Genomic DNA, 24498 nt, shown 5'->3' on the forward strand with positions numbered 1-24498 from the left:
GCCCTCTCATCTCCGTCCCCTGTGAGTTCTGCCACATTTTTTGTCCCCTGCAAGAAAGGGGGTGGGGGCTTGTTGAATGATGCTGAGGTTGGGGGGGCAGTATCCCATTCATCATATTAAAAAGGATGATGGCTAACAGAACAAAGTCTGGCAGCTAGCTACATCCCCAGACAATGCCTGCCTGAATAACGGGTGCTCTTAACGGCAACAAGTGAGTTCCCCCAAACTCAGATCGGATCGCCTTGGCTTGGCTTCTTCTGTTTCCCGGACAAATTTGGGGGCTAGTTTGGGCTGAGTTCTAAGGCAGTCGAGACTGAATTCCAAACCAGATGCCCCTCGGAAGTGAACATTTCACCCACTGAAATTGATTGGCGGGGGGTTAAAGACAGGGGAAAGAACAAATTTCTCCACACAATAGAAATAGAATAGAAATACTTTATTGTCACTGTAGCACATGTTCACAGTGCAGTACAACATGCGGTTGATTTGTGACATTTGCCACCAGTGGCTTTAATTGGGAATTCAACAAATTTATTGGAGTGGAAGTCAGTCAACAGCTGCTGGCTCAGTAGAAGACCCGTCTTGAGAGGCAGTCATGCCCCACTGTTGCTGGACGAGGGGGCAGCAGCTTAGGAGACCTAAGGCCTGTTTGTGGAGCCCCCCCCCCCCACAGCACTGCAAGAAGCTGGGTGTTGAACCGCTGATCTGCCTGATCTAGCAGAGTTTTCTAACATTCTTAAGCCTTCTAGACTTGCATCTGGCTTGGCCCTAAGACTTTGGGAAGACCTGTGCATCAAGCATGCTTTTTCCTTCCAGTGTCTAAATCGGGGTGGGCAACCTTTCTCAGCTCTGGGGGCCACTGTTCCAGTGGTGGGCGGAGCCCTGGTCTAAATTGTACTGCATGTGAGTCAAGGAGTCCCACCCCAAATTATTTACCTCAATGCTAGTGTCTCCCATTTTTGCATTTGGGGAAAGCGGCCACTGGACACCCAGGGATCTTTATGCACAGATATCAGTGGAGCGGTCAGGCAGCTCCCCATCCCCCTTAGAGTGCTTGAAGGAGGCTCCGTGTGCCTTGCCTAGCCCCAACTCCCTCTGTTTTCACAGCTGGGAGTCCAGAGGCCGTAGGGTCAACTGGATGGGCTTGTCTGGAACCAAGATGAGGTTGAAAGTGGTGTTGATGTCCACTCCCCTCTTGGTCTCAATCTTGAAGTTCTCCAACATCTAGAGAGATGGAAGGAAAAGGAGTCAAGAGAAGCATTTAGTACCAGGGTGTGATCAAGTGGGCTTGTGAGGGCATAGCCAGGATCCCCAAGACTCACATTTGGAGGACCATACCCAGGGCAGCAAGTTTTAAATCTCAGAGACTAAGATAGATAGATAGATAGATAGATAGATAGATAGATAGATAGATAGATAGAGATCCTTTTTCTTTCACTGAACAGAAAAATACAGATTGTGTCTCAGTATTACTGACAGTAAACCCAAATCCATGCAATTAGTCCGGGATCCGTTCCAGAGCCCTGGACGCTCGACGAAAGGGACACTCGACAAAGTGTCGCTCTGCGCATGAGCGGTTTTGCACTTCTGCACATGCGCAAAGCTCAATTTAGCGCTTGTGCACGAGCAGCAAACCCAGAAGTAACCTGTTCCGGTACTTCCAGGTTTGCCGTGGGCGGTCCACGAAATGGACGCTAAACGGGGCAGACTCACAACTAGGTACTACTGTACACGATTGATTTCAACAGGGCTATTCTGAACAGGTAAGTTGGATACAGCAGTATGCTCTTGGTAGCTGTCTTTGTATCAAGATGCCACCTGCCACATCTTTCAGTGGAAAGATGGGATACAAATTTAAGCTAATAAAAAAAAGAATTGGGTGTGATGAGCCTTTTTCAATGGCTCCTTAATTTTCCATTCCTTTGGTACTCAGAACTGGACATGGGACTCCCGGTGGTGTCTGACCAAAGCAGAGCAGAGAAAGTACCATAACTTCCCTTGATCTGGACAAAAGACTTCTGTGGGTGCAGCCTAGAATTGCATTGGCCTTTTTTGCAGCTGCATCACACGGTTGACTCATGCAGTCTCCTAAGACCCCTAGCTCCTTCTCACACGTCTTGCTGCCAAGCCAGGCATCCCCCATCCTATATTGGCGCACCTGGTTATTCATGTCACAGGGGAGGCAGGGCCAGACTCACGTTTGTCAAGAAGAGCTGCATCTCTAGCTCAGCAATGCGGCGCCCAAGGCACTGGCGTGGGCCAAAGCCAAAGCCCAGCCCCCGGAAGTACGTGGAGTCCGTCTGGAGCCACCTGTGCGGGTTGAACTGCTCGGGCTTGGTGAAAAACCTGGGATCCCGGCCCATCGCGTAAAGTCCCACCTGGACCAATGTCTGTGCAGAGGAGGAAAGGGGTTAGTGAATATTTACCTAGGTTTTCAGATTTTTCATGTATGTTGCCACATGGCGGTTCGGTAACACCAGACATGGAGCTTCGGGGACACCACAGCAGGTGCCACAACTATGACGTCCCATGGAAGGTGAAAGGTGGGGGGAGCACCGGATTTTGGAGTTGCACAGGGTGCCACTGAAATTTGAGACGGCAAGGTCCGCCATTGATGCCACCCTACTCACACATCTTGCTGCCAAGTACGTTTCCGAGCACAATTCAAAGTCTTGGTGCTGACCTTTAAAGCCCTAAATGGCTTCGGTCCAGTATACCTGAAGGAGCGTTTCCACCCCCATGATTCTGCCCGGACACTGAGGTCCAGTTCCGAGGGCCTTCTGGTGGTTCCCTCACTGCGGTAAGCCAAGTTACAGGGAACCAGGCAGAGGGCCTTCTCGGTAGTGGCACCCGCCCTGTGGAACGCCCTCCCACCAGATGTCAAAGAAAAAAACAACTACCAGACCTTTAGAAGACATCTGAAGGCAGCCCTGTTTAGGGAGGCTTTTAATGTTTAATAGATTATTGCATTTTAATGTTCTGTTGGAAGCCGCCCGGAGTGGTTGGGGAAACCCAGCCGGATGGGCGGGGTATAAATAAATTATTATTATTATTATTATTATTATTATTATTATTATTATTATTATTATTATTATTATTATTATCCAAATTCCCCTTTGGTGGTTAGATTAGGCTTGGCTTGGCTCACTTTATTAAATATATGTTCCTCTTCCCACTAAAGTCCCTAAGCGAGTCACAACCAAGTAGTAGTAATAATGAAAATGCAGCCATCAAGTCACATTAAGATATTTAAAATGGGTCTAAGGGTACAATCATATCCATGATGCCACCCTAAGGCCCAGGAAAACAGAAAATCTTTGCTGATCACTGAATTGGATCATGGCATCGTTATCAACACACAGCATCACAACGGTAATGATAGATCAAAGAATGGTGCCTTTCCAACCTGGCTACTCACCTTGGCAGGAATATGGTAATTCTGAAGAATGATGTCTTTCACCAGGTATCTCTGTAACGTCACTGCGACCGGGTGGAGCCTTCGGGAAAGAACGGGGGGGGGGGGAGACATTCATCCACTCAGCCCTAATCCACTCTGGAGAGCTTGACCCCAGGGGTAATAGCATAGAATTGCAGAACAGGAAGGGACCCCCAAGGGTCATCTAGTCCAACCCTCTGCAATGCAGGAACCCCAGCAAAATAATCCCTGACAGATGGCCATCCAACCTCTGTTTAAAAATGACCAAGGAAGGAGAGCCCGCTACCTTCTGAGGGAGTCCGTTCCACTGTCAGACAGCTCTTACAATCAGAAAATTCTCCCTGGTGTTTAGTCAGAATCTCCTTCCTTGTCGTTTGAATCTGCTGGTTTGGGTCCTGCCCTCTGGAGCAGAAGAAAGGAAGCTTGCTCCCTCTTCCCTGTGTAATGGTTACGTGATCTTGAGCCAGGCCTCCCAAAGCTCAGAGGTGGAGCACATGCTTTGTTAAAGCTAGGGGGGGGTGCTTTTCTCCCTCCCCATTCCTGCCAACCCCATTTGTTCTTGAAGAAGAGTTTGGATTTGGATTGGATATCCCGCTTTTCACTACCCGAAGGAGTCTCAAAGCGGCTCACATTCTCCTTTCCCTTCCTCCCCCACAACAAACACTCTGTGAGGTGAGTGGGGCTGAGAGACTTCAAAGAAGTGTGACTAGCCCAAGGTCACCCAGCAGCTGCATGTGGAGGAGCGGAGACGCGAACCCAGTTCACCAGATTATGAGTCTACCGCTCTTAACCACTACACCACACTGGCTCTACACCACACTCTCTCTCTTGCTGACTTCCTACCACCCCCCTCTTCCCCTCCTTGCCCCCCACCCAAAGTTAGACCGCAGGCAGCCTTTGGAGCCTAAGTGGTTGCCCCCCTATGCAGCAATCCTCCCACCACAGACAGGGACCGCCCCATCGCCCGCTGCCCTACCTCAGTGTCTCCTTGATAGCAGCTTTGATCAGCGGCACAGATTTCAACATCTTCAGGACATCCCCCTGGGAAGAAGACCTGGCAGCAAGGATATCCGACCGCAGCTGCTCCTGCAGGCCAGGAGCCCGGGCCAATTCATACATTGCCCACTGGAGGGTCATTGAAGTCTGGAAGCACACCAGGAATCAATGGGGGGAGAAGGAAGGAGATACTGGGCTGGCTTCTGTCCCAAATATTTGTACACTCTGGATTGATACCTTCTTCAAACGTATCAGCTTGTTTCATAAAATTTATACACTGCTTGGTTGTAAGATAAACCTCTCAAAGCTGTTTCCAGCAACAAAGCATAAAATTATCAGTAAAAACAATTATTTTAAACAAGTCAAAAAAATCAGTGATAGACTAAAAACAGATTAACATTGTTATAAGAATTTACAATTCTTTTATATATATATTATAATTGTTATTAATTTTCCAAGCTAACAGGCCACATGTCTGAGGCAGACAGGCCTCACACCATTTTGACTCTCAAAATGACCAAAGGAGGGTTGAGGGATTTAATTGTTCCAGGAATTAAAGAAGATTAACATCTCAAAGGAATGGCCAGGCTACTGAGAAGAGACATCAGATAACGCCTTTTTGTGTAGTGTAGGTGTGATGCATCTCTTCCGTGATTGATGTTCCTGGGGGTGGGCTAGACTCCAGGGGGATTTTGAAATGTCTTTATAAGAGCATGCTTGCTTTGTTCTGGGTCTTTTTCCCTGAAAACACCATTGTTGCAACAGCTTCAATAAAGATCAAGCTTACTAGTTGCTTTGCTTCTTAGTTTTCTCTGGTTGGCCTCTGTTTTTTACTCCTACCAATGGAGAACCTGCAGAGGACTTTGCAAGGGCTCTTGTGTACCCCATAAGGGAATAAGGGCAGATTTTCTCTTACAACAACATTCACATCGACTTTCTAAACATCTGGTGGACTTGTCTCGACAAGGATGTTTCACCGAATAGAGTACAGCGAAGGTGCCTGCTTGATTTCAATAGGCAGGGAGTTCCAGAGTGTAACACTATAAAACTAAGTTCTTACAAATGTGAAACGGGTGCTATGTGTTTCCTGTAACCGTTTGGTTTAGAGGCAGGCATCGCTGAGAAATTCAGTTCAGGACTCCTTTAAAGCCAGCATCTCTACAACTCACACTTGTTGCCAACAGCCCTGGCTGCCAGCCTCTCCCCTTACCGTGTCTACACCCCCTGCCATCATCTCTGTGACGCTGGCTTTCGTATCCTCGAGAGGCAGCTTGTTCTGCAGCAAGAGGCTGGACAAAATGCCTGTGTACTCTTGGTCACTTCTCCGTTTCAGGCGGACGTCTCGGTAGATGTTCTGGATACACTTGTCAGCTGGTGAGACGGAGAGGAAGAAAGTGGGTGCTGTGTGTCCAGTTCTGGGCACCACAGTTTAAGAAGCATGTTGACAAGCTGGAAGGTGTGCAGAGGGAAGGTGACCAAGGGTCTGGAAACCAAGACTTAGGAGGAACAGTTGAAGGAGCTGGGGGTGTTTAGCCTGGAGAAGAGGAGATTGTCACATGGAAGATGGAGCAAGCTTGCTTTCTGCTGCTCCAGAGGGGAAGACCCGAACGAACAAATGAGATTCTAAGAAGCATTTCATAGGCCATTGTGAGAACAGGATGCTGCACTAGAAGGGCCATTGGCCTGATCCAGGAGCCTCCTTCTTCTGTTCTTACTGTTCTTTTACAAGTTAACGAAAAGCATTTCCAAATAAATTAAGACCTCACTTTGTGACCTTGGAGAACGCAGCATGGATAGCACAGGGCAAAACGGATAAATGACCATATGTCAGCTTCTGATGTTTACACGTTCCTAGATGTAGCCTTGATGCTGAAGGCAAGCTGGGGATCTGAGTCTCCCTTGCTCTGTCCCCCTCCCCTTCTCCTTCAACTGCTCAGACAACCATTCCTGCGATTCATTGAAGCACCTCAAAGGCCTTCTTTCCCACTCCTCCACCCCCAGGTGGAGCTTGGAGCTACTCTTTGCCATGTTGCTCTTTCAGGTGTGGGGCACCTGTGGCCCTCCAAATGTCCCTGGACAACTCCTCCCATCATCCCTGGCCACGGCCCATGCCTCTAACTAATAGCAACTGGAGGGCCAGCGGTTCTCCACTCCTGCTCTCGTTTTTTCCCATATCAGTGGGAAATGAACATCTCTGGCCTGGTGTGACGGACAGCAGAGCCAGTCTGGTGGTGCCATGCCTCGGAATTCCGCCCAAGGGCCGGACCCTCTCTCTGATTGGCTATCGAGAGCCATCACTTTGGGAGAGAGAATAAAAGGAGCCGTTTGAAGGGAGGGGGAGATGTTTTAAGAGGGAGCTGGAGGGAAAGTTAGGGAAGGCTGGCTCTGGTCTGTGTGTGCGACATCCACCCTGAGGAAAACACCTATGGCTAGAGAAAGGAGTCTGGAAATAAACAGAGCATTTACCATCTAGTCTAGGAACCTGTAACACCTAATGGAAGAGCAATGACAGAAATAAGCTACTGAAGTTTAAAAGAAGCCGTGCACATCAAAGTGCAAGGAGATAAATAGGTACCGCTCCGGGGGGGGGGGGAGGTAAACGGCGTTTCCGTGCGCTGCTCTGGTTCGCCAGAAGCAGGTTAGTCATGCTGGCCACATGACCCGGAAGCTGTCTGCGGACAAACGCCAGGTCCCTCGGCCAGTAAAGCGAGATGAGCACTGCAACCCCAGAGTCGGACACGACTGGACCTAATGGTCAGGGGTCCCTTTACCTTTACCTTAGAATACTGTAGCATCCACTAGATTTAGTGTAATTATTAACAAGTTATCTGTTTCCTGAAAGACCTTGATCTCGTGACACTTCATTTGTTTTACCAACTTTGTTTTGTAAAATAAATCAGAGTCAGGAAAAATAAATCGGAGAACTCTTTTCTAGTTGTAGATATTTCCCTTAGAGTGGATGTGTTCTTGAACTCTGATAATCATAGAATCTTAGAACTGGTGTTGGAAGGGATCACAGAGGTCTTCTAGCCCAACCCGCTACAATGCAGGAAAGCAACTAAAGCAACATGTTTCTTGCTGACCTGAATGAAGGAGAGGGAGAAATCTGAGCGTGTTTAAGGACTAGCCTACTGCACAAAGGTAAAACTTGCATTTCCTGTTCTGCCCCACCCATGGCTGGCATGCGACCCCTGGGAGGTTGCCCAGAAGGGCAAGCGGCCCTTGGTCTTAGAAAGGTGCCCCATCCTTGGGGCTCCATGTAAACACATGCTCACCATGCTGGAAGATGATGTCCCAGGCCTTCACATGGTCCACCCAGATCTTGGAGTTGATCCTGCGCAGAAGGCTTGGCGGGAGATACAGCATCGGCGAGGTAGTGTGGAACATCATGGTTACGGCATCGATGAACTGCTGGCTCTCTGGGTCAATGACATCCTGCAGGAGGCCCAGGCGGGTACCGTACAGGACATTGCACACCGCTGGGCGAAAGGGCAGAGGGAGAAAATGAATCCCTGCTGTACAGAAACGTCCCATACTCTGTCCAAATGGGGGTGGGAGTCAAATGGGTAGCACTTTGGCCGCACATCCCACAGATGACCCTTTGGGTCCCTTCCATCCCTACAATTTTACGGTTTCCTGTGGCTGGGTGTCGTTGCACAGTGGACTTTTAAGATCTCAAGAACATCAGAAAAGCCTTAGCCCAGCATCCTCTTCTCACAGTGGCTGAACCAGGCATGTCCAAAGTCCATTTCGGGGGCCTAATCCGGCCCACCGGTCGGTTTAATCCAGTCCCCGTGGCAGTTTATTTCCTGGGGTAAAATCCTAAAAAAAAAAGCTCAACAACTTCAATCCTAAGAAAAGCTCAACAACCACGGTTGGCCCTCTGGCCGGCCCTCACTGCCCTTCACTTCATCAAATCTGGCCCTCTTTGAAAAATGTTTGGACACCACTGATGTATTTAGGGCCAGTCCTACAGTGAGGCAGAGTGAGGCACCAGGTGCTGAGGTAGCAGAAGAGGCCAGAGCTGAGTGGCGTGTGGCCTGCCCTGTAGCCCCTAGGCTAGCCTGCAGTGGAAGACAATGTCCTATGGAAGGTTTCTGCATGTGCCCTGTGGGAGGGCGCCATCTTGTCCTTGGCCTCAGCAGCACCATAGCAAGGACAGGCAGGGATGAAGAATCATAGAGTTGGAAGAGACCACCAGGGCCATCCAGTCCAACCCCCTGCCAAGCAGGAAACACCATCAAAGCATTCCTGACAGATGGCTGTCAAGCCTCTGCTTAAAGACCTCCAAAGAAGGAGACTCCACCACACTCCTTGGCAGCAAATTCCACTGCCGAACAGCTCTCACTGTCAGGAAGTTCTTCCTAATGTTTAGGTGGAATCGTCTTTCTTGTAGTTTGAATCCATTGCCCTGTGTCCGCTTCTCTGGAGCAGCAGAAAACAACCTTTCTCCCTCCTCTAGATGACATCTTTTTATGTATTTGAACATGGCTATCATATCACCCCTTAACCTTCTCTTCTCCAGGCTAAACATACCCAGCTCCCTAAGCCGTTCCTCATAAGAAGAGTCTGCTGGATCAGGCCAATGGACCATCTAGTCCAGCATCCTGTTCTCACAGGGGCTGACCAGCTGCCCCAGGGAGAAACCCATAAGCAGTGGAAGACCTACACACTCCCCTCCTGTGGCTTCCAGCAACTGGTATTTGGAAACCATGCTGCCTGTGGTAGTGGATGCATCAGTTTCCTTTCTCAAGACACTGTTTATTCCTGGAATCATAGAACGACAGAGTTGGAAGGGAACCTGGGGGTCATCTAGCACACCTTCCTGCAATATATTCCCTCCTATCAAGCCCCCTTGCCCACTCACACTCCAGAGCAAACCGGAACAGCTCGTTGCTAAGGTCAGCCGTCCATCTTCCCTGCCCACTTCTTTGGATCTGTGTGTGCACTCTCTGGACAAAATCTTCCGACACCTCGTTCAGGAGAGGCACAAAGTGATTGGTCATCTTGAGGGACAGGGCCTCCTTGTTCATGGCCAGGCGGTCATGGCGCCAACTCTCGCCACTCCTAAGCAGGCAAAAGAGAAACAGAAGGATCAGCGAGGAGGCATCCCTGGGAAATGGAGGAGAAACTTATGCAGGGTCTTACATCATTTCATATTACTTATTTATTTCATGACATTTATTATTGCAAAAAGAAAACCCTCAAAACAGGTTTGTTTTAATGAAAAGATAAAGCGATAAAATTCATAATAAGGAGAATTAATAAAAATGTAAGACTTTCAAGATGTTAAAATAAAAATACAGTGGTATCTCGGGTTACAGAACCCAGAAATAGTACCTCGGGTTAAGAACTTTGCTTCAGGATGAGAACAGAAATCTGGTGGCGGTGGTGCGGCGGCAGCAGCAGGAGGCCCCATTAGCTAAAGTGGTACCTCAGGTTAAGAACAGTTTTAGGTTAAGAACAGACCTCCAGAACGAATTAAGTTCTTAACCCGAGGTACCACTGTAGACTAAAAACAGGTTAAAAGCTGCATCAACTACCAGTATCTAAGCATCTGGGTAGGCTTGTCTAGACAAGAATGGTTTTAGCCAGCACTAAAAAAAAAAAAAAGTCCAGTAAAGGCAATTGCTTGATATCCATCGGCGGGGAGTTCCAAAGTGTAGGTGGTGAAAGGTGGAGGTCTTGTGAAAGTGGAGCAGGTGTTATGTGCACCAGGGCCAGTTCTGCCCATCGAAGTGATCAAGTGGGGTAAGGCATCCTGTGTTGCCCCACATGATCATCTTGAGGGACAGTGCCTCCTTGATCCCAGGGAATAATCCCTGGTGATCCCAGCGAATAAACTGATCCCAAGTTTACACTAATAGCAATTACCTGGACTCCCAATAAGTGTTAGCAAACAGCATTTACAGGAAGTCCAGTGACTGCATGGAGAGGGACTCCTGACCTCTGTGACCTCCTCATCTGAATGTCAAAAGGGGTCAGATTCACCCAAATACCTGGGTAAACAGGAATATTTTCAAATCCCCCCTGAAAGTTATTAATAATTAGGTTTCAGGGTTGAACGGTCCTCATTCCTAACCCTCTGACATGCTGGCAGGAGTTAGCATCCAAAGCAGTGGTTAGGGAAGGCAGCACTGAGCTGGATGTCCATCAACTTCAACAGATCTACTCTGAGCAGGACTCAAACATAATACTTCCCAGTGACTGGCGGTCACCGTTAAAATGAACAGTGGTCCCCTAAGATTTCCTGCAGGTGCACTTTGTATGCTTTTCTGCAGTTAATCCCCACCCTAATAGATTCCCTGGTCACTAAATGCCCTCTTGCCCCCCCCCCCCCAACACATCGCTGGGGCCTTACTTGAGAAGCACTCCGTATGCCTTATTGCGGAAGTCGCGATAGGCCGTCCAAGGTGGTACCAGGAACCTCTCTGGGTAAATGCCTTCCGCTTCAAAGACCAAAGCCGCATCCTCGGGATCAATGGTGTTGACGCTTTCGTAGGTGCCCAGTTTCTCCCTGCAGAAAGAGCAACGAGGGACACGGGTCAATTGCAACTGCTCACAACCCAGGCGTTCTCTCGGGGGCATACCCAGGATCAAAACTAGGGAGGGGGGGCAAGCCATGGTCGTTCAGGTTCAAAAACAAAAACAGCTTCAAAAAACAGAAAAACTTCCCCCCCCCCAAACAGAAAGCCCCAAATGGCTGAAAAACTCGGTTTCCCAGGATCCTCAGTCCTTGCAAAGGAACTACTCACCACGCAAGGGAACTCAGTTTCCCAAGCTCCCTTGCAACGATGAATCCCGGCAAATTTAGAAACTGTTCCTCTTGCCAGCACGATGTAGCGTGGATACAAAAAGCAGGCAGACGAGGAAGGATGAGAACCCAGGCTAAGACCATGGGTCAGCCCTCAGATTCGCCCCCTGACACTGCCCAAGTCTCAGCCTGCATCCCCATTTGACCAAGCAGGGTGCAGGCTAGGATCCGGTCTCTGATAGGCATGCCAGCTTTTTGTCAGCATGAGGGAGGGGGAAACAGCCGGCGCAAAACACACACACACACACACACACACACACAGTGGCCAACTGTGTCTCGGCAAGAGCGGAAGAGCTCAATTGTTATTGAGATTTTGGGAGGGGGAGAAATACCAGTCTTGAGCCTTTTTTTCCTTTTAGGCTGCCAATAACCATTTAATTTTTTATTTTAATTTTTTTTTTTGCTTCTGGGGGGGGGCAGCTGCCTCCCCTGGCCGCCCCCCCCCCCAGGTAAGCCCATGCCTTCTCTTCTTTGGAGGAAGAACGTAAGGAGAGACCGCTGGATCAGGCCAATGGCCCACCTAGTCCATCATCCTGCTCTTGGAGTGGCCCGCCAGTTGATCCAGTGGGAAACCCACATGGAGGACCTGAGCACAAGAGCATCACACTCTGCTCCTGTGTTTTCCAGAAGCGCTGCTGCCTTCAGCCTTGGAGGCAGAACACAGCCAGCCGTCACGGCTTGCAGCAGTTGACAGCTGTATCCTTCACCAACTAGAGTCATGCAAGAAGGAGAAAAGCCTTTCTCCATCCCAAAGAATAAAAGTACAAAGACTCGGCCGTGACAATCCCTGAGACGAGATGGAGAAGTTGCGAAGATATAAACCAAAATAAACTAAACTCAAATTCAAAAAATCAGGGTGAGGGCCCCTAAACAGCTATATATGGAATTTAACAACAATATATCCAACTAAAACGAAAACCCTAACGAGATGCCGGCTCTTTTCTCGTTTCACTGGATATAGTCTGTTTCCTCAGAGGGAAATTAATTATAGAGACTGTAGGACAAGGCTATCAAAGCTGCAAAAACCAACTAACAAAGCTGCAAAAAAACAATGAAAGAATAAAGAGCAGTAGGGGGAAATTACTCCCAAACTATTTTATGTTAGTTGAACTAAGGTTAGCTAACCTAAAACGTTGTTGATAACAAGACTCATTACTTTGAAAAAATGAAGCCACACGGGCTCCTACAACCAGCTGCTACAGAAACATGATTGAGAAGCAGTCTTAAGTTCCCTTCCAACTCTACAATTCTATGACTCACTTTACAGCCCTCTGTTTAAAAGACTGTCAAGAGCATGGGTCGGCAAACTAAGGTCCACAGGCCAGATCAGGCCCAATTGCCTTCTGGATCCGGCCTGCGGATGGTCCGGGAATTGCTGCATGGATTGCTACCACGCATGTTCTTTCCCTCTCCCTCCCTTCCCTCTCACATGGCGTTGGTGTCTCCTCCCTCCCTCCTCCTGGCTTCTCCCCGCCCTGCCTAGAGGAGGAAGGGGGCTGGGCTTTGTTGGTGCCAGCAGCAGCAGTGCTCGAGCGGCCGCCGTTTTAAGCATCCCCTCTCCGGAGCCCTTTCACACGCCGCTCATCGTCCCACTGCCACTCACAAGACACAGGTAAGCAGCCACTGGGGCTCATGGTGCTCTTGCATCATTTCCCCCCCAAAATATAGTCCGGCCCCCCACAAGGGCTGAGGGAGAGTGGACCGGCCCCCTGCGGAAAAAGTTTGCTGACCCCTGGTCAAGAGGGCAAGTTCCCATGCAAATGCACCCTCTGTTCAAAAGGTTCAAGGCCAGTTTAAAGACAACACACACCAAATTAGTAAAAGGGCAAGAACTCAGGCCACCGAAGTAAAATAATTTTGGATAATAGTTCAAATGATATAGTTGTTTCAAATAGTTTCTTCTGCAAATGGATTTATTTATAAAAGTTTGTACAACAGATGGAGTATGTAGACCAGGACAGGGCCCTGTTTCGACAATTCTTCTTCAGCAATCTTAAAGTCAACGTGTACGATCAAACTACATACTTCATCTGTTGTACAAACTTTTATAAATAAATCCATTTGCAGAAGAAACTATTTGAAACAACTATATCATTTGAACTACTATTATTATGCAATATTATTTTACTTCGGTGGCCTGAGTTCTTGCCCTTTTACTAATTTGGTGTGAGCTTCAATCAAGAACTCCAACTTCTTTGCTTACAGTTTAAAGACAAGGCAGTGAGAGAGGAGGAGCCTTGAAGTTACCTGTTCACAGTTAGCAGGTGGACAGCTGACTGACTGAGCTGGCAGACAGGTCCTCTGGCCACCCAGCCTTGTGAAATGAATCCCTGTTAACATTATGATACCTGCTATTTCATTCTCTGATGCTGAAATTGTCCTGAAGCAGCACGGTTAACCCATGGAACTCTCTCCTGCAAGAGGTTGTGGTTGCCACCAACTTGGGCGGCTGCAAAAGAGGATTGGACACATTTGTGGAGGAGGAGAGGACTATCGATGGCAGCTAGTCGGGACTGCTATGTTCTGACTCTACAGTTGGAGACACAGTGTTTCTGAATACCAGGTGCTGGAAATCACGGGAGGGAAAAGGATCCTGGTTTCAGGTTTCGCATAATGGGCCCCTGGAAGAACAGAGGGTGGAACTAAGATGGGCTCCTTTTGTCCTGATCCAACAGGCTCTTATGTTCCTAAGCAAAAACAAAAACCGCACCAAAATTGCTGGCAGTAAATTGTATTTGATGGAACGATCATTTTGAAACACCCTGTACTGCTGAGGCCTAAAATATTTTTTATTAACTTATCTGAAAGACACACACAATCTCTAAAGACAGGGTGAGAGTAAGGAGCCAGGATCTGATGTGCAAAGTAAAAAGGTAAAGGCCCCCTGGACGGTTAAGTCCAGTCAAAGGTGACTATGGGGTGCGGCATTCATCTCGCTTTCAGGCCAAGGGAGCCGGCGTTTGTCCACAGACAGCTTTCCGGGTCATGTGGCCAGCAGGACTAAACCGCTTCTGGCGCAACAGGACACCGTGACGGAAACCAGAGTGCACAGACTTGCACTTGTGTGCTTTTCAAACTGCTAGGTTGGCAGAAGCTGGGACAGAGCAACAGGAGCTCACCCCGTCGTGCAGATTCGAACCACCGACCTTCTGATCGACATACCCAAGAGGTTCAGTAGTTTAGAGCACAGCGGCACCCATGTCTTCCTCTATGCAAAGTAGGGGCTGTGTGGGCAAGTGCTTTCTCTTAAGGAAAACGTACACGAAACAATGGGAACTGGGAACTTTGGGCAACCCAGTCAGATGGATGGCATAAATATATACAGTCATACCTCATGTTGCGAACGCTGTGGGTTACGTGTTTTCGAGTAGCGCTTACACCGAACCCAGAAGTACCGGAATGGGTTACTTCCGGGTTTCGCCGCTTCACGCATGCACAGGAGCACCAAATCACGACCTGCGCATACGCAGAAGTGGCGCTGCGGGTTACAAACGTGCTTCTCGCATGGATCACATTCGCAACCCAAGCGTCCACTGTATGTATGTATGTGTGTGTGTGTGTGTGTGTGTGTTCATATTCCCCTGGATCTAAGATGTCCAACAAAGGGGAAACAAGGAAACAGGTCTGAATCAGGATAGGCAATGTTTAAAGATCTTTGGAATAGTAAGCCGATGGTAAGAAGCTGCAATGGTTTTTCGGTCTTCATGGTCTTCTTGATATACAAAACCAAAATTGGGGGGGGGGGATCAAATAAAACAAACTCTACAAACTGAGCAGGCTGGTTTAAACATTCCCCCTCTTTAATTGTAATTATTGTGACAATTCCAATTATAACTGTGAGTTATGTTTAACTAACATTTACTCAGAGGAGACGTAAGAGCCATGGCTAATTTCAGCCAGGATACTCTGTGTTGCAAGAATTGAATAGAATTCTGAACAGGTCTTATTTTTGTTCTTTCTGTTTAACTAACATCACTCGACTGTTTTAATTGTTTGACTGATAATTGATTAAGCTACTCTGTGATTTATTGCATCTTAATTGATTTTATTTGCTCTGACTTTGGCATTGTATAAATGTGTGTGTGTGTGTGTGTGTTTATAGCTATACATATCAATTAGCAAATAGTATGCAAAACGGTATCCTCTTTTCTGGCAATGCCATTCAGCAGCCACCCTTTTGTCAAAGGGCCAGCCAGTTTGGGCCAGACTTCCCTTTGGGTCAGTGTGAGATTCCAGGCTAACAGCTCAGGGGTGAAAGAAATGGCTTTTTGCATGACCCACTGAAGAGGCCAATAACACTATACAATTCAAAAAACAGCAACATTCAATTGCACATTTATTCAAAATCCAGTTAAAACTATTTAGTTGAATTGACCAAAATTGATGATCCCGGGAGACCAGCTTTTCAAAGTCTGAAGCTCATTTACACCTCCAGCGCCCGCCCACCCCCCTTGCCTCTTAGCGCCCCCCGGGCAATCCCGCTGCCACCCCCTGCTCTAAAAGGACAACTGGAGCACATTTGCCCACCCAAGAGGCCTGGGAGCTGTAGTTCACCCCTCACATAGCGCTGCTCCCAGCACTCATCGCAAACTACAGTTCCCGGGAATCGGAGCGGGGGGCGGGCGGGGAGTTGATGTGTTTTAAACAGCAACCTAGTCTTAAGTGGTCCCATGAGCAAATCCAATGCTTTTTTTCTTGGGAGACGGGAACCCCTGAACATTTTGTGCATCTAAATGCGCCTGGGAAGGAGGCGGAGGAAACAGCGACGGGCGGCAGCGGCAGAAGCGGCCACCTGCGAGCTTCCCGGTCCTGATCCTCCGTCCTTGGACGCCCCCGCCAGAACCTCCCTCCCCTTGGAGATGCGCCCTGCACCCCTTCCCTCTCTTATTTCACTAATTTTCTTTCTCTTCTTCCCATTCCAATTGAAAGTATACGGCAATGTCTGGTTGTCGTCCCCGTTTTACCATTTATTTTTGGATACAGGAAGGCTTCCCCTTCTTTTCTGGATATCTTTTAAAAAATAATTTCTGTGGTCCTTAATAATCAGTTCTTTCTTTCTTTCTTTTTTGGCAGAACTACAAATTTTGGTCTGAGGATTTGTGGTTTCCCCCCTCTGGGTTTCCTTTTTTAAAAAAAATTAAAAGCCATCTTTTGGAATAAATCTTCTCTTTCCAGACCATTTATTTTTCCCGATTTGAACTATAAAATTGTGATATATATATATATATATATATATATATATATATATATATATATATATATATATATATATATATATATATTAGTGAAAATGAAAGTATCCCTAAACATATTTTTTTAAGGGGGGAAAAGCAATGAGCAAATCTTTTCAGAAAGCCCAAGAAATGAGAGAGGGTGGAACGTATCAGCCAAAAGAGACCCCCTTACCTGTAGATCGGCCCAAATTGCTGGAACTTCTTTACCATGATGTTGTGGACATTGTGGAAGCCGTCTTCCTTCCAGAAGTGGTACAGGTTGAGCCAGCTGTTTCTCCAGTGACCAGGTAATTGGTCAAAGGGCCTCCCCACTTTCTCCCGTATTGGAGAGGGGTACAACTCTCCAGAAGCTGCATGAACTCTGCGGTGGCCCAGAGGCTGAGTAGTTTCAGACCAGTATAAGATCCTCAAGCTACTGGGGATGCAGAAACCATGTCTGGCTTGCATTGCAACAGTAGGGAATAAAAGTTAAAAAGGAAGAGAGAAGAAACGAGCCAGAGGAGGAATCCTTTGGAAATGATGCAAGTTCTCCAAACACCAGGCTCTTATAGCAGCTGGGCTGCTGTTTCAAGGATGCAGAACGGCCAGTAGCATTCGGCTTGAAATCCCAGCCCATTCGCCCTCCCCCTTTTAAGATATTACTCATTTGAACAATGTTTAAGGACTTTTGGCTAAGATAAAGTGTAGGTTTGAAGGGAAATTATGCACGAGATGAACCAAAACAAGTCATTCTAAATACAAGCAGATTCAGTGATGACGATGAGAATCGCAAGGGAAGCAGAAACCTTTTGCATTTTAAATCTAGACCTTAGGAACGGTTTCCTTGAAACGAAGGTCACTGGAGACAGATGGCATTTTCGTTGATGCAAGGTTTATTTAAACATATATACAGGCTGAATGTAACACTGGAAACCGTTTGTAAAGCATTTTAGATACAGAAAATCAGAGGGCTGGGTGGGTACTTCCTTTACTAAAATTATATTGCAGTCATATATCAAAACCCCAAAACACAAGCAATGGTCCAAATGGAACATACTTCCTTGCAACAGGATCCTATTTATTAGAATAGAAATTGTTCAGTTGAAAATCACAGGATAGCACCACAGAGAACAATTTTGGAAGTCTGGAAGTACAGAGGTCTTTATTCCGGGCGTTTCCCCAATTATCCCATCACATGAACATCCAAGCTTTTACCTGAAGGGTAGGGAAAGACGCATTAATGCATTAAAAGAAATTAATATTAACTTGCAAGATTTATATACAGTGGTAAAAAGGTAAAGGTCAAGGACCCCTGGCAGTTAAGTCCAGTCGCGAACGACTCTGGGGTTGCAGCACTCATCTCGCTTTACTAGCCGAGGGAGCCGGCGTTTGTCCGCACACAGCTTCCGGGTCATGTAGCCAGCATGACTAAGCCACTTCTGGCGAAACCAGAGCAGCGCACGGAAACACCATTTACCTTCCTGCTGGAGCGGTACCTATTTATCTACTTGCACTTTGACGTGCTTTCCAACTGCTAGGTGGGCAGGAGCAGGGACCGAGCAACGGGAGCTCACCCCGTCGCGGGGATTCGAACTGCCAACCTTCTGATTGGCAAGCCCTAGGCTCTGTGGTTTAACCCACAGCGCCACCCGAGCCCCTATGTACAGTGGTACCTTGGTTTAAGAACAACTTGGATTAAGAACGCTGCAAAGCTGGAAGTAGGTGTTTTGGTTTGTGAACTTTGCCTTGGAAGTGGAGCATGTTCTGCTTCCTGTTGAGTGTAGATTGAGTCCCCCGCTGCTATGGGAAAGCACACCTTGGTTTAAGAATGCTTTGGTTTAAGAACAGACTTCTGGTACGGATGACATTCATAAACCAAGGTACCACTGTATATATGCCAGACCATCATTCAAGAGACGTAAGGGATTGTTGGTGGGAATTTGAAATTGAAATTGCTTGGAAGTAACATGCACATTCTCCTTCATGGATCACTGCCTTGCCGTGGCAAAGGGGCTGGAATATCTCAGGGAAGCTATGAGCTATGCCATGCAGGGCCACCCAAGATGGACAGGTCATAGCGGAGAGTTTAGACTAAATGTGATCCACCTGGAGAAGGAACTGGCAAGCCACTCCAGTATCCCTGCCAAGAAAACTCCATGGACAAAGACAACAGGCTTTGCAAAAATCAGCCCTGAGTGCTCACTGGAAGGGCAGACCCTGAAGTTGAGGCTCCAGTACTTTGGCCACCTCATGAGAAGAGAAGACTCCCTGGAAAAGACCCTGATGTTGGGAAAGATGGAGGGCACAAGGAGAAGGGGACGACAGAGGACGAGATGGTTGGACAGTGTTCTTGAAGCGACTGGCATGAGTTTGGCCAAACTGCGGGAGGCAGTGAAGGATAGGCGTGCCTGGCGTGCTCTGGTTCATGGGGTCACGAAGAGTCAGACATGACTAAAAAACATGCACATTACTTTGTAGATTTATTAAGTCTCTTATTGCCACTAATTTTATTGTCACCAATTTCCTTTTAAATTTAATTGTGTAATTGCTGTTCCTGCGTTGTTGTTGTTTTTTTGTCTTGTCTTGCTATGAGCTTAAAGCTTAAACAGGGCCGTCTCGTCCACAGGGGCTGGTGGCGCGCTGCGCCAGGGCGCAGGGCCCCCAAGGGGCGCCCCTGCGAGCCCGCCAGCATACTGGGCACCCCCTCCCCAACCCGCACCTGCCCCCATGGGCGGGCGGGCTGAAAGCCAGCCACCCTCGCTCCCGGAGCCCCAGCTGGAGCGCTGGAAGGGCGCGCAAAGCCCCGCGCCGCTCCAGCGCCACGCCCCTCATCCCCCGCTCGCCCACCCCCCCTCCCGAGGGGCAGCCAGCGCGGGAGGGAGGTGGGCGGAGAGGCGGCGCGCCGGGGGATCGCCACGCCATGGCGGCCGATCCCTCTAAGATGGCCCTGAGCTGAAATAAACTGATTGATTGCCAGAGCATTACCCAGAGATGTGTGGAATCAAATTAGTACACACAGTCACCAGACAACAACTATTATACAGCAAGGTAACAGATGCTTAACCCAATCTGAAAAATTATGTCTTAATACAAGTGACCAGGAGAAATGGTTGATATATGTCTTATAAACCATGTTACCTAAACTGACATGGGATCAAGAGGCCCTGAAAGGAGTGTGGAATTCAGCTGCTATAGATAATGAAGACTGGGACCTTAGGATGAAGGGAGGGTAATTACTACTGATGATGATGATGATGATGAAAATAATAAGATTGGGCAGCTGTGTAGGTAAAAATCCTTATAACACAACTTTAGCTAAATTAAAAGAAAATTCTTTGAAAACAGTACAAAAATGAAATCGAATGGTTATCAAAATGGAGTGGTGGGACTGTGCCAAAGTTGCCCAGTTTGGGACAAGATATTTGCAAAAAAAATAATGAAAATGCTGGGAAAGTCTGTGGGGGGAAAAAACACCTCCCCAAATAGCATTGTTGAGTGCATTCAGCGGAGACAACCAGGAGCTATTATCAAAATGTTTAATTGATTGCTTATTTATGGCTGCAAGAATTTTGATAGCTAGAAAGAAGAGAGGGTTTAAATGCACAAAAGTAATCTGAGACATTGCACATTCTGAAGAACCGACACAAAAACTTTGTGCGGCTACAGGGCAACCCCCCCCCCCACACACACACCTTGGGAGCCCAGTCAGACAACATTATTATTATTATTATTATTATTATTATTATTATTATTATTAATGGGACCTTTCCCTGAGCTGTACAATTAGTGATGGAGCATTCGAGGGACAGACTAAGCATGTGCTTAGGTTAGGGGGGGAAATATGAGAAAGGTATATATAAAAAAAGGAATTTGACATTTAAAAAAAATAAAAGGCATTATAGCAGTCATTGTGGGAGGAAATCAGAACTTGTTTAGACTTCTTTCGCTCCATCCTTGCACTCTTACTCCATTTTGTCCTGCTCTCTTTTTGTTACTTATCTCCAGCTAAGGGAAGGATCCTATTAACATATGTAAGAATGCAAGGAAATCTCATGTGTTGAAATAAATCTTTTTATTTTAGAATGTTGTTTTGTGGTTTAGTATTGTTTTAATTTTGAATTACGTATAGCGGGGGCAACATAATCTCTTCAGTGCTTAAAAGGCCTCTGAAGGTCTTAATCTGACCCTGTGTACATTCTGTTCTGGCACAGCAGCAAAATGTTCCTGTCAGCTTTTCCCGTTGAAAACAGGAGGTTTCAAAACTCGCCTTTATAGAGTGCATAATTATTTGATTAACACTTTTCCTTTCTTTTTTATTACATCCCTGTGTATATTTTATTAACAAACAATATAAATAAATAAAAATTATGGGCATAAAGAAATACTATGGCAGCAGGCTGAAAGCAGCCTAAAATTGGACATTATCATTGAACTTGTTGCTCCAAAGCACTGCCAAAAAATACCATTTCCCTTCACAAACCTGGTTTATATGTATTCCTTTGTAATAAGTGAATTTATTAATAGTTACTAGGGACCACCTTGCCGACAAAGGTCCGTATAGTTAAAGCTATGGTTTTCCCAGTAGTAATGTATGGAAGTGAGAGCTGGACCATAAAGAAGACTGATCGCCAAAGAATTGATGCTTTTGAATTATGGTGCTGGAGGAGACTCTTGAGAGTCCCATGGACTGCAAAAAGATCAAACTTATCCATCCTTAAGGAAATCAGCCCTGAGTGCTCACTGGAAGGACAAGGTCCTGAAGTTGAGGCTCCAGTACTTTGGCCACCTCATGAGAAGAGAAGACTCCCTGGAAAAGACCCTGATGTTGGGAAAGATGGAGGGCACAAGGAGAAGGGGGCGGCAGAGGACGAGATGGTTGGACAGTGTTCTCGAAGCGACTAGCATGAGTTTGGCCAAACTGCGGGAGGCAGTGGAGGATAGGGGTGCCGGCAGTGGAGGATAGGGGTGCCTGCTAGGGTTTCTTGTGCCCTAGGCGAGACCACCTTCTGGCGCCCCCCGCCCCCCGCCAAATCCTGCTTTAGCGGGAGGTGGGGGTGGTGTAGGGGGCAAGCAGCACCTCTCTGCTACAGTGGAGAAGCTGCTGCTAGCCCGTCCTGCTGCCCCCCGCCCAAGCCTGGCCAGCGTCCCCTCCATTTTGGCGCCCTAGGCAATTGCCTATTTTGCCTTAATGGACGCACCGGCCCTGGGTGCCTGGCATGCTCTGGTCCATGGGGTCACAGTCAGACACGACTGAACGACTGAACAACAGGGACCACCTTTTCTCAATCCATTCAGATACAGTAGGAGATACGCTTTCCTCCTAATTTTTAACAGCAGTCCTGTTTGTCTCCCTTGGGGTCCATTGGGGCAACTGAAGCAGCTCTGGAGCCTGAATGGAGGGCCAGCTTGAAACAAGAACCCCCTGCAATGCAGGAACTACGGCTAAGGAATCCCTGGCAGGTGGCCTTCTGATCTCTGCTTAAAAACCTCCAGTGAATCATAGAATTGTAGTGCCATAATGGACCCCAAGGGTCATCTAGTCCAACCCCCCTGCTATGCAGGTTTTTTTAGGAGTAAGCACAATTCTATGATTCACTGGAGGTTTTATAAATAAATATGTCCCAATCAGGGCTGTCTTAAGTAAATCCGGAGCCCTGGCACGAAGATCCCTCCAGTGCCCATTGCGCTCCGCCGGGCAGGGCCAGGCGCAGTGGGCAGCCGGAGGGCGCGGAGGGGCGGGTGGGGACGCGGCCAGCTGTGCTCCACCTCCACCTGCTCAGCCGAAGCGGTAAAGCGGCGCTGCCGTCCAGGGAGCCCTGGCTGCAGTGCCGATGGGAGGCTCGCCGATGGCCTCCCTGCGTCCGCAGCCTGAGAAGAGGTGGGCAAGAGAGGCGCTGCCGGCGGGGCTGGAGGGCGCAGGCACCCTCCTCAGGCTGTGGCGCCTTGCGCCAGTAGCCTCAATGGCTAAGACGTCCCTGGGAAAACTTGTGGGAAAATAATTGGAAGTTTACAACTTGTTATACCCTGAGAAAAAATTTCTTAAAAATGCAACATAGATGGTATCTAATACCTTGGAAATTTTCTAGGATGTGTAAAAGTGTCCCAGGCGATTGCTGGAGATGTGGAGAAAAATCAGGCATTTTTTACCACGTGTGGTGGCAGTGTAAGAAAATTGAGGTGTTTTGGGATGACATCCATTTTTAAAAATCTATTTCAATAATTAAAAAAAAACCCAGAAGCTTATCTTCTGGGGATTACAGATCTGGACTTTCTTCAGAAAATAAAATATATCTTTTTATACACTACAGTCGCAGCAAGAATATTAATTGCTGCAAATTGCAAATCTGACAAACTTCCATCTATGCATGAATAGATTTATTTACAAATTCCAATGCCTTGCTGTGAACATTATCAAATGTTCTTGTCTGATCCTTCAACTTTGTTATAGCTGAATTTACAAAACTCCATGCAGTAAACGTATCTAAACGACTTGTCGGTAAATAACTTGATAACAGGGCTGTAGTTTCTAATATAAACAAGTAAGTAAATGCTGTCAATGTTTTTTCAAACTTTGGAAGACTTTGACGTAAAACATTTGCTTCTTGTTTTGTTTGTGCATCAAACTTGTCTGAATCTTGCATCATTGATAATAAGCACATCAATAGATTTATGGATGTACTAACAGCAGCAGCAGCAAATCACCCAAATAAAGTCAAGACATGGTCATAGCACCGTTTGGGAACATATTGATCAGCAACATCAGTAATTTTACTTTGTTAACCATTATACTGTTTTTATAATTATACTGTATATTGTTTTTAGCTGCCCTTTATACAGTGATGTCAGGAGAAATTTGTTGAGCCCACTGGTCCAAAAATTCTCTGGACTTCCAGTTGAGATCCAGCTTACCCTTTTACTCCAGGATTCTAACCCAACAGTAACCTTGCAAGTGGCAAGGTATCTGACTTCGGTTCTGAACCATAAGAGGCGAAATGGCCTATTAAAGGAATCCTAATGGTTCTTTTCCATCCCTTTTGGGCCTATAACTCCTGATGGTATCATAGGTTGAATTATATTTATTTCTCCTGATTGTAAATATTTTATGTTATTATTTCTATTTTAATGTAATTATTTTAGCTGTTTTTGCATGGATTGTAAGGCAGGTATGATTTGTGTGTCTATTTATGTATGAGCTTATAGCTGCAATAAAGTTTTATTATTATAACCATTATACTGGCCATGGTAGCCTGAAGCTCCCTCTGTACTATCAGACAAACATTTTGGGGGATCAGTTTTAAGATGCTGCCGTGTTTCAACAAATCAAAAAGTCCCTGTCCTGTACCATCATTACTTGGCACAACTGAAAGTAAAGGTAAAGGTAAAGGGACCCCTGACTGTTAGAGGTCCAGTCGCAGACGACTGTGCGGTTGCGGTGCTCATCTCACTTTACTGGGCGAGGGAGCCGGTGTACAGCTTCCGGGTCATGTGGCCAGCATGACTAAGCCACTTCTGGTGAACCAGAGCAGCGCACGGAAACGCTGTTTACCTTCCCGCTGGAGCGGTACCTATTTATCTACTTGCACTTTGACGTGCTTTCGAACTGCTAGGTGGGCAGGAGCTCGCACCGAGAAATGGGAGCTCACCCCGTCGAGGTGATTCGAACCGCCAACCTTCTGATCAGCAAGCCCTAGGCTCTGTGGTTTAACCCACAGCGCCACCCGCAATCCCACAACTGAAAGTAGTCGCTCACAGATACCCCTTTAAGTACATACCAGATAAAAATGCTTAACTGATGGATGGAGGAATTATCTTGTGTTGAATAAACTTGAATAGAATAATATTCTGCTTGAGAAACTTAATGACTAATTCTTTCTTGTATCATATTCTTAATAATTTGCATTAACATGTTAATAGTTGTTTCATAGTTGAACTTGGAACTTCTATTTTCAAGCTGCTCAAAGGTGGTTGTTGTTTAGTCATTTAGTCATGTCCGACTCTTTGTGACTCCATGGACCAGAGCACGCCAGGCACTCCTGTCT

The 24498-nt window shown here is 47.1% G+C and overlaps 1 protein-coding gene across 1 annotated transcript; it reads right to left on the reverse strand.

The window, feature by feature from the left end:
* Window positions 1-671: 671 nt before the first annotated feature.
* LOC117053395 (cholesterol side-chain cleavage enzyme, mitochondrial) lies at window positions 672-16927 on the reverse strand. The gene is made up of 9 exons (XM_033161087.1): window positions 16653-16927; window positions 10794-10949; window positions 9300-9499; window positions 7708-7911; window positions 5643-5803; window positions 4413-4579; window positions 3419-3497; window positions 2199-2390; window positions 672-1224 (listed from the first exon to the last, which is right to left on the reverse strand). The coding sequence occupies exons 1-9, from the start codon at window positions 16925-16927 to the stop codon at window positions 1102-1104; spliced, it is 1557 nt and encodes a 518-aa protein (XP_033016978.1). The 3' UTR covers window positions 672-1101.
* Between the last annotated feature and the right edge of the window lie 7571 nt (window positions 16928-24498).

This window comes from Lacerta agilis, chromosome 9, assembly GCF_009819535.1.
Source record: "Lacerta agilis isolate rLacAgi1 chromosome 9, rLacAgi1.pri, whole genome shotgun sequence".
Classification (NCBI taxonomy): Eukaryota; Metazoa; Chordata; class Lepidosauria; order Squamata; family Lacertidae; genus Lacerta; species Lacerta agilis.

Excerpts from the sequence above, each read along its gene's own strand:
- LOC117053395 (XM_033161087.1), bottom strand. The coding sequence starts at position 16,927 with ATGCAAGCCAGACATGGTTTCTGCATCCCCAGTAGCTTGAGGATCTTA. Across the intron at positions 5,804-7,707 it reads GGACATCATCTTCCAGCATG|CTGACAAGTGTATCCAGAAC; the intron begins GTGAGCATGTGT and ends CCGTCTCACCAG. Across the intron at positions 4,580-5,642 it reads TGGCAGGGGGTGTAGACACG|ACTTCAATGACCCTCCAGTG; the intron begins GTAAGGGGAGAG and ends GTGTGCTTCCAG.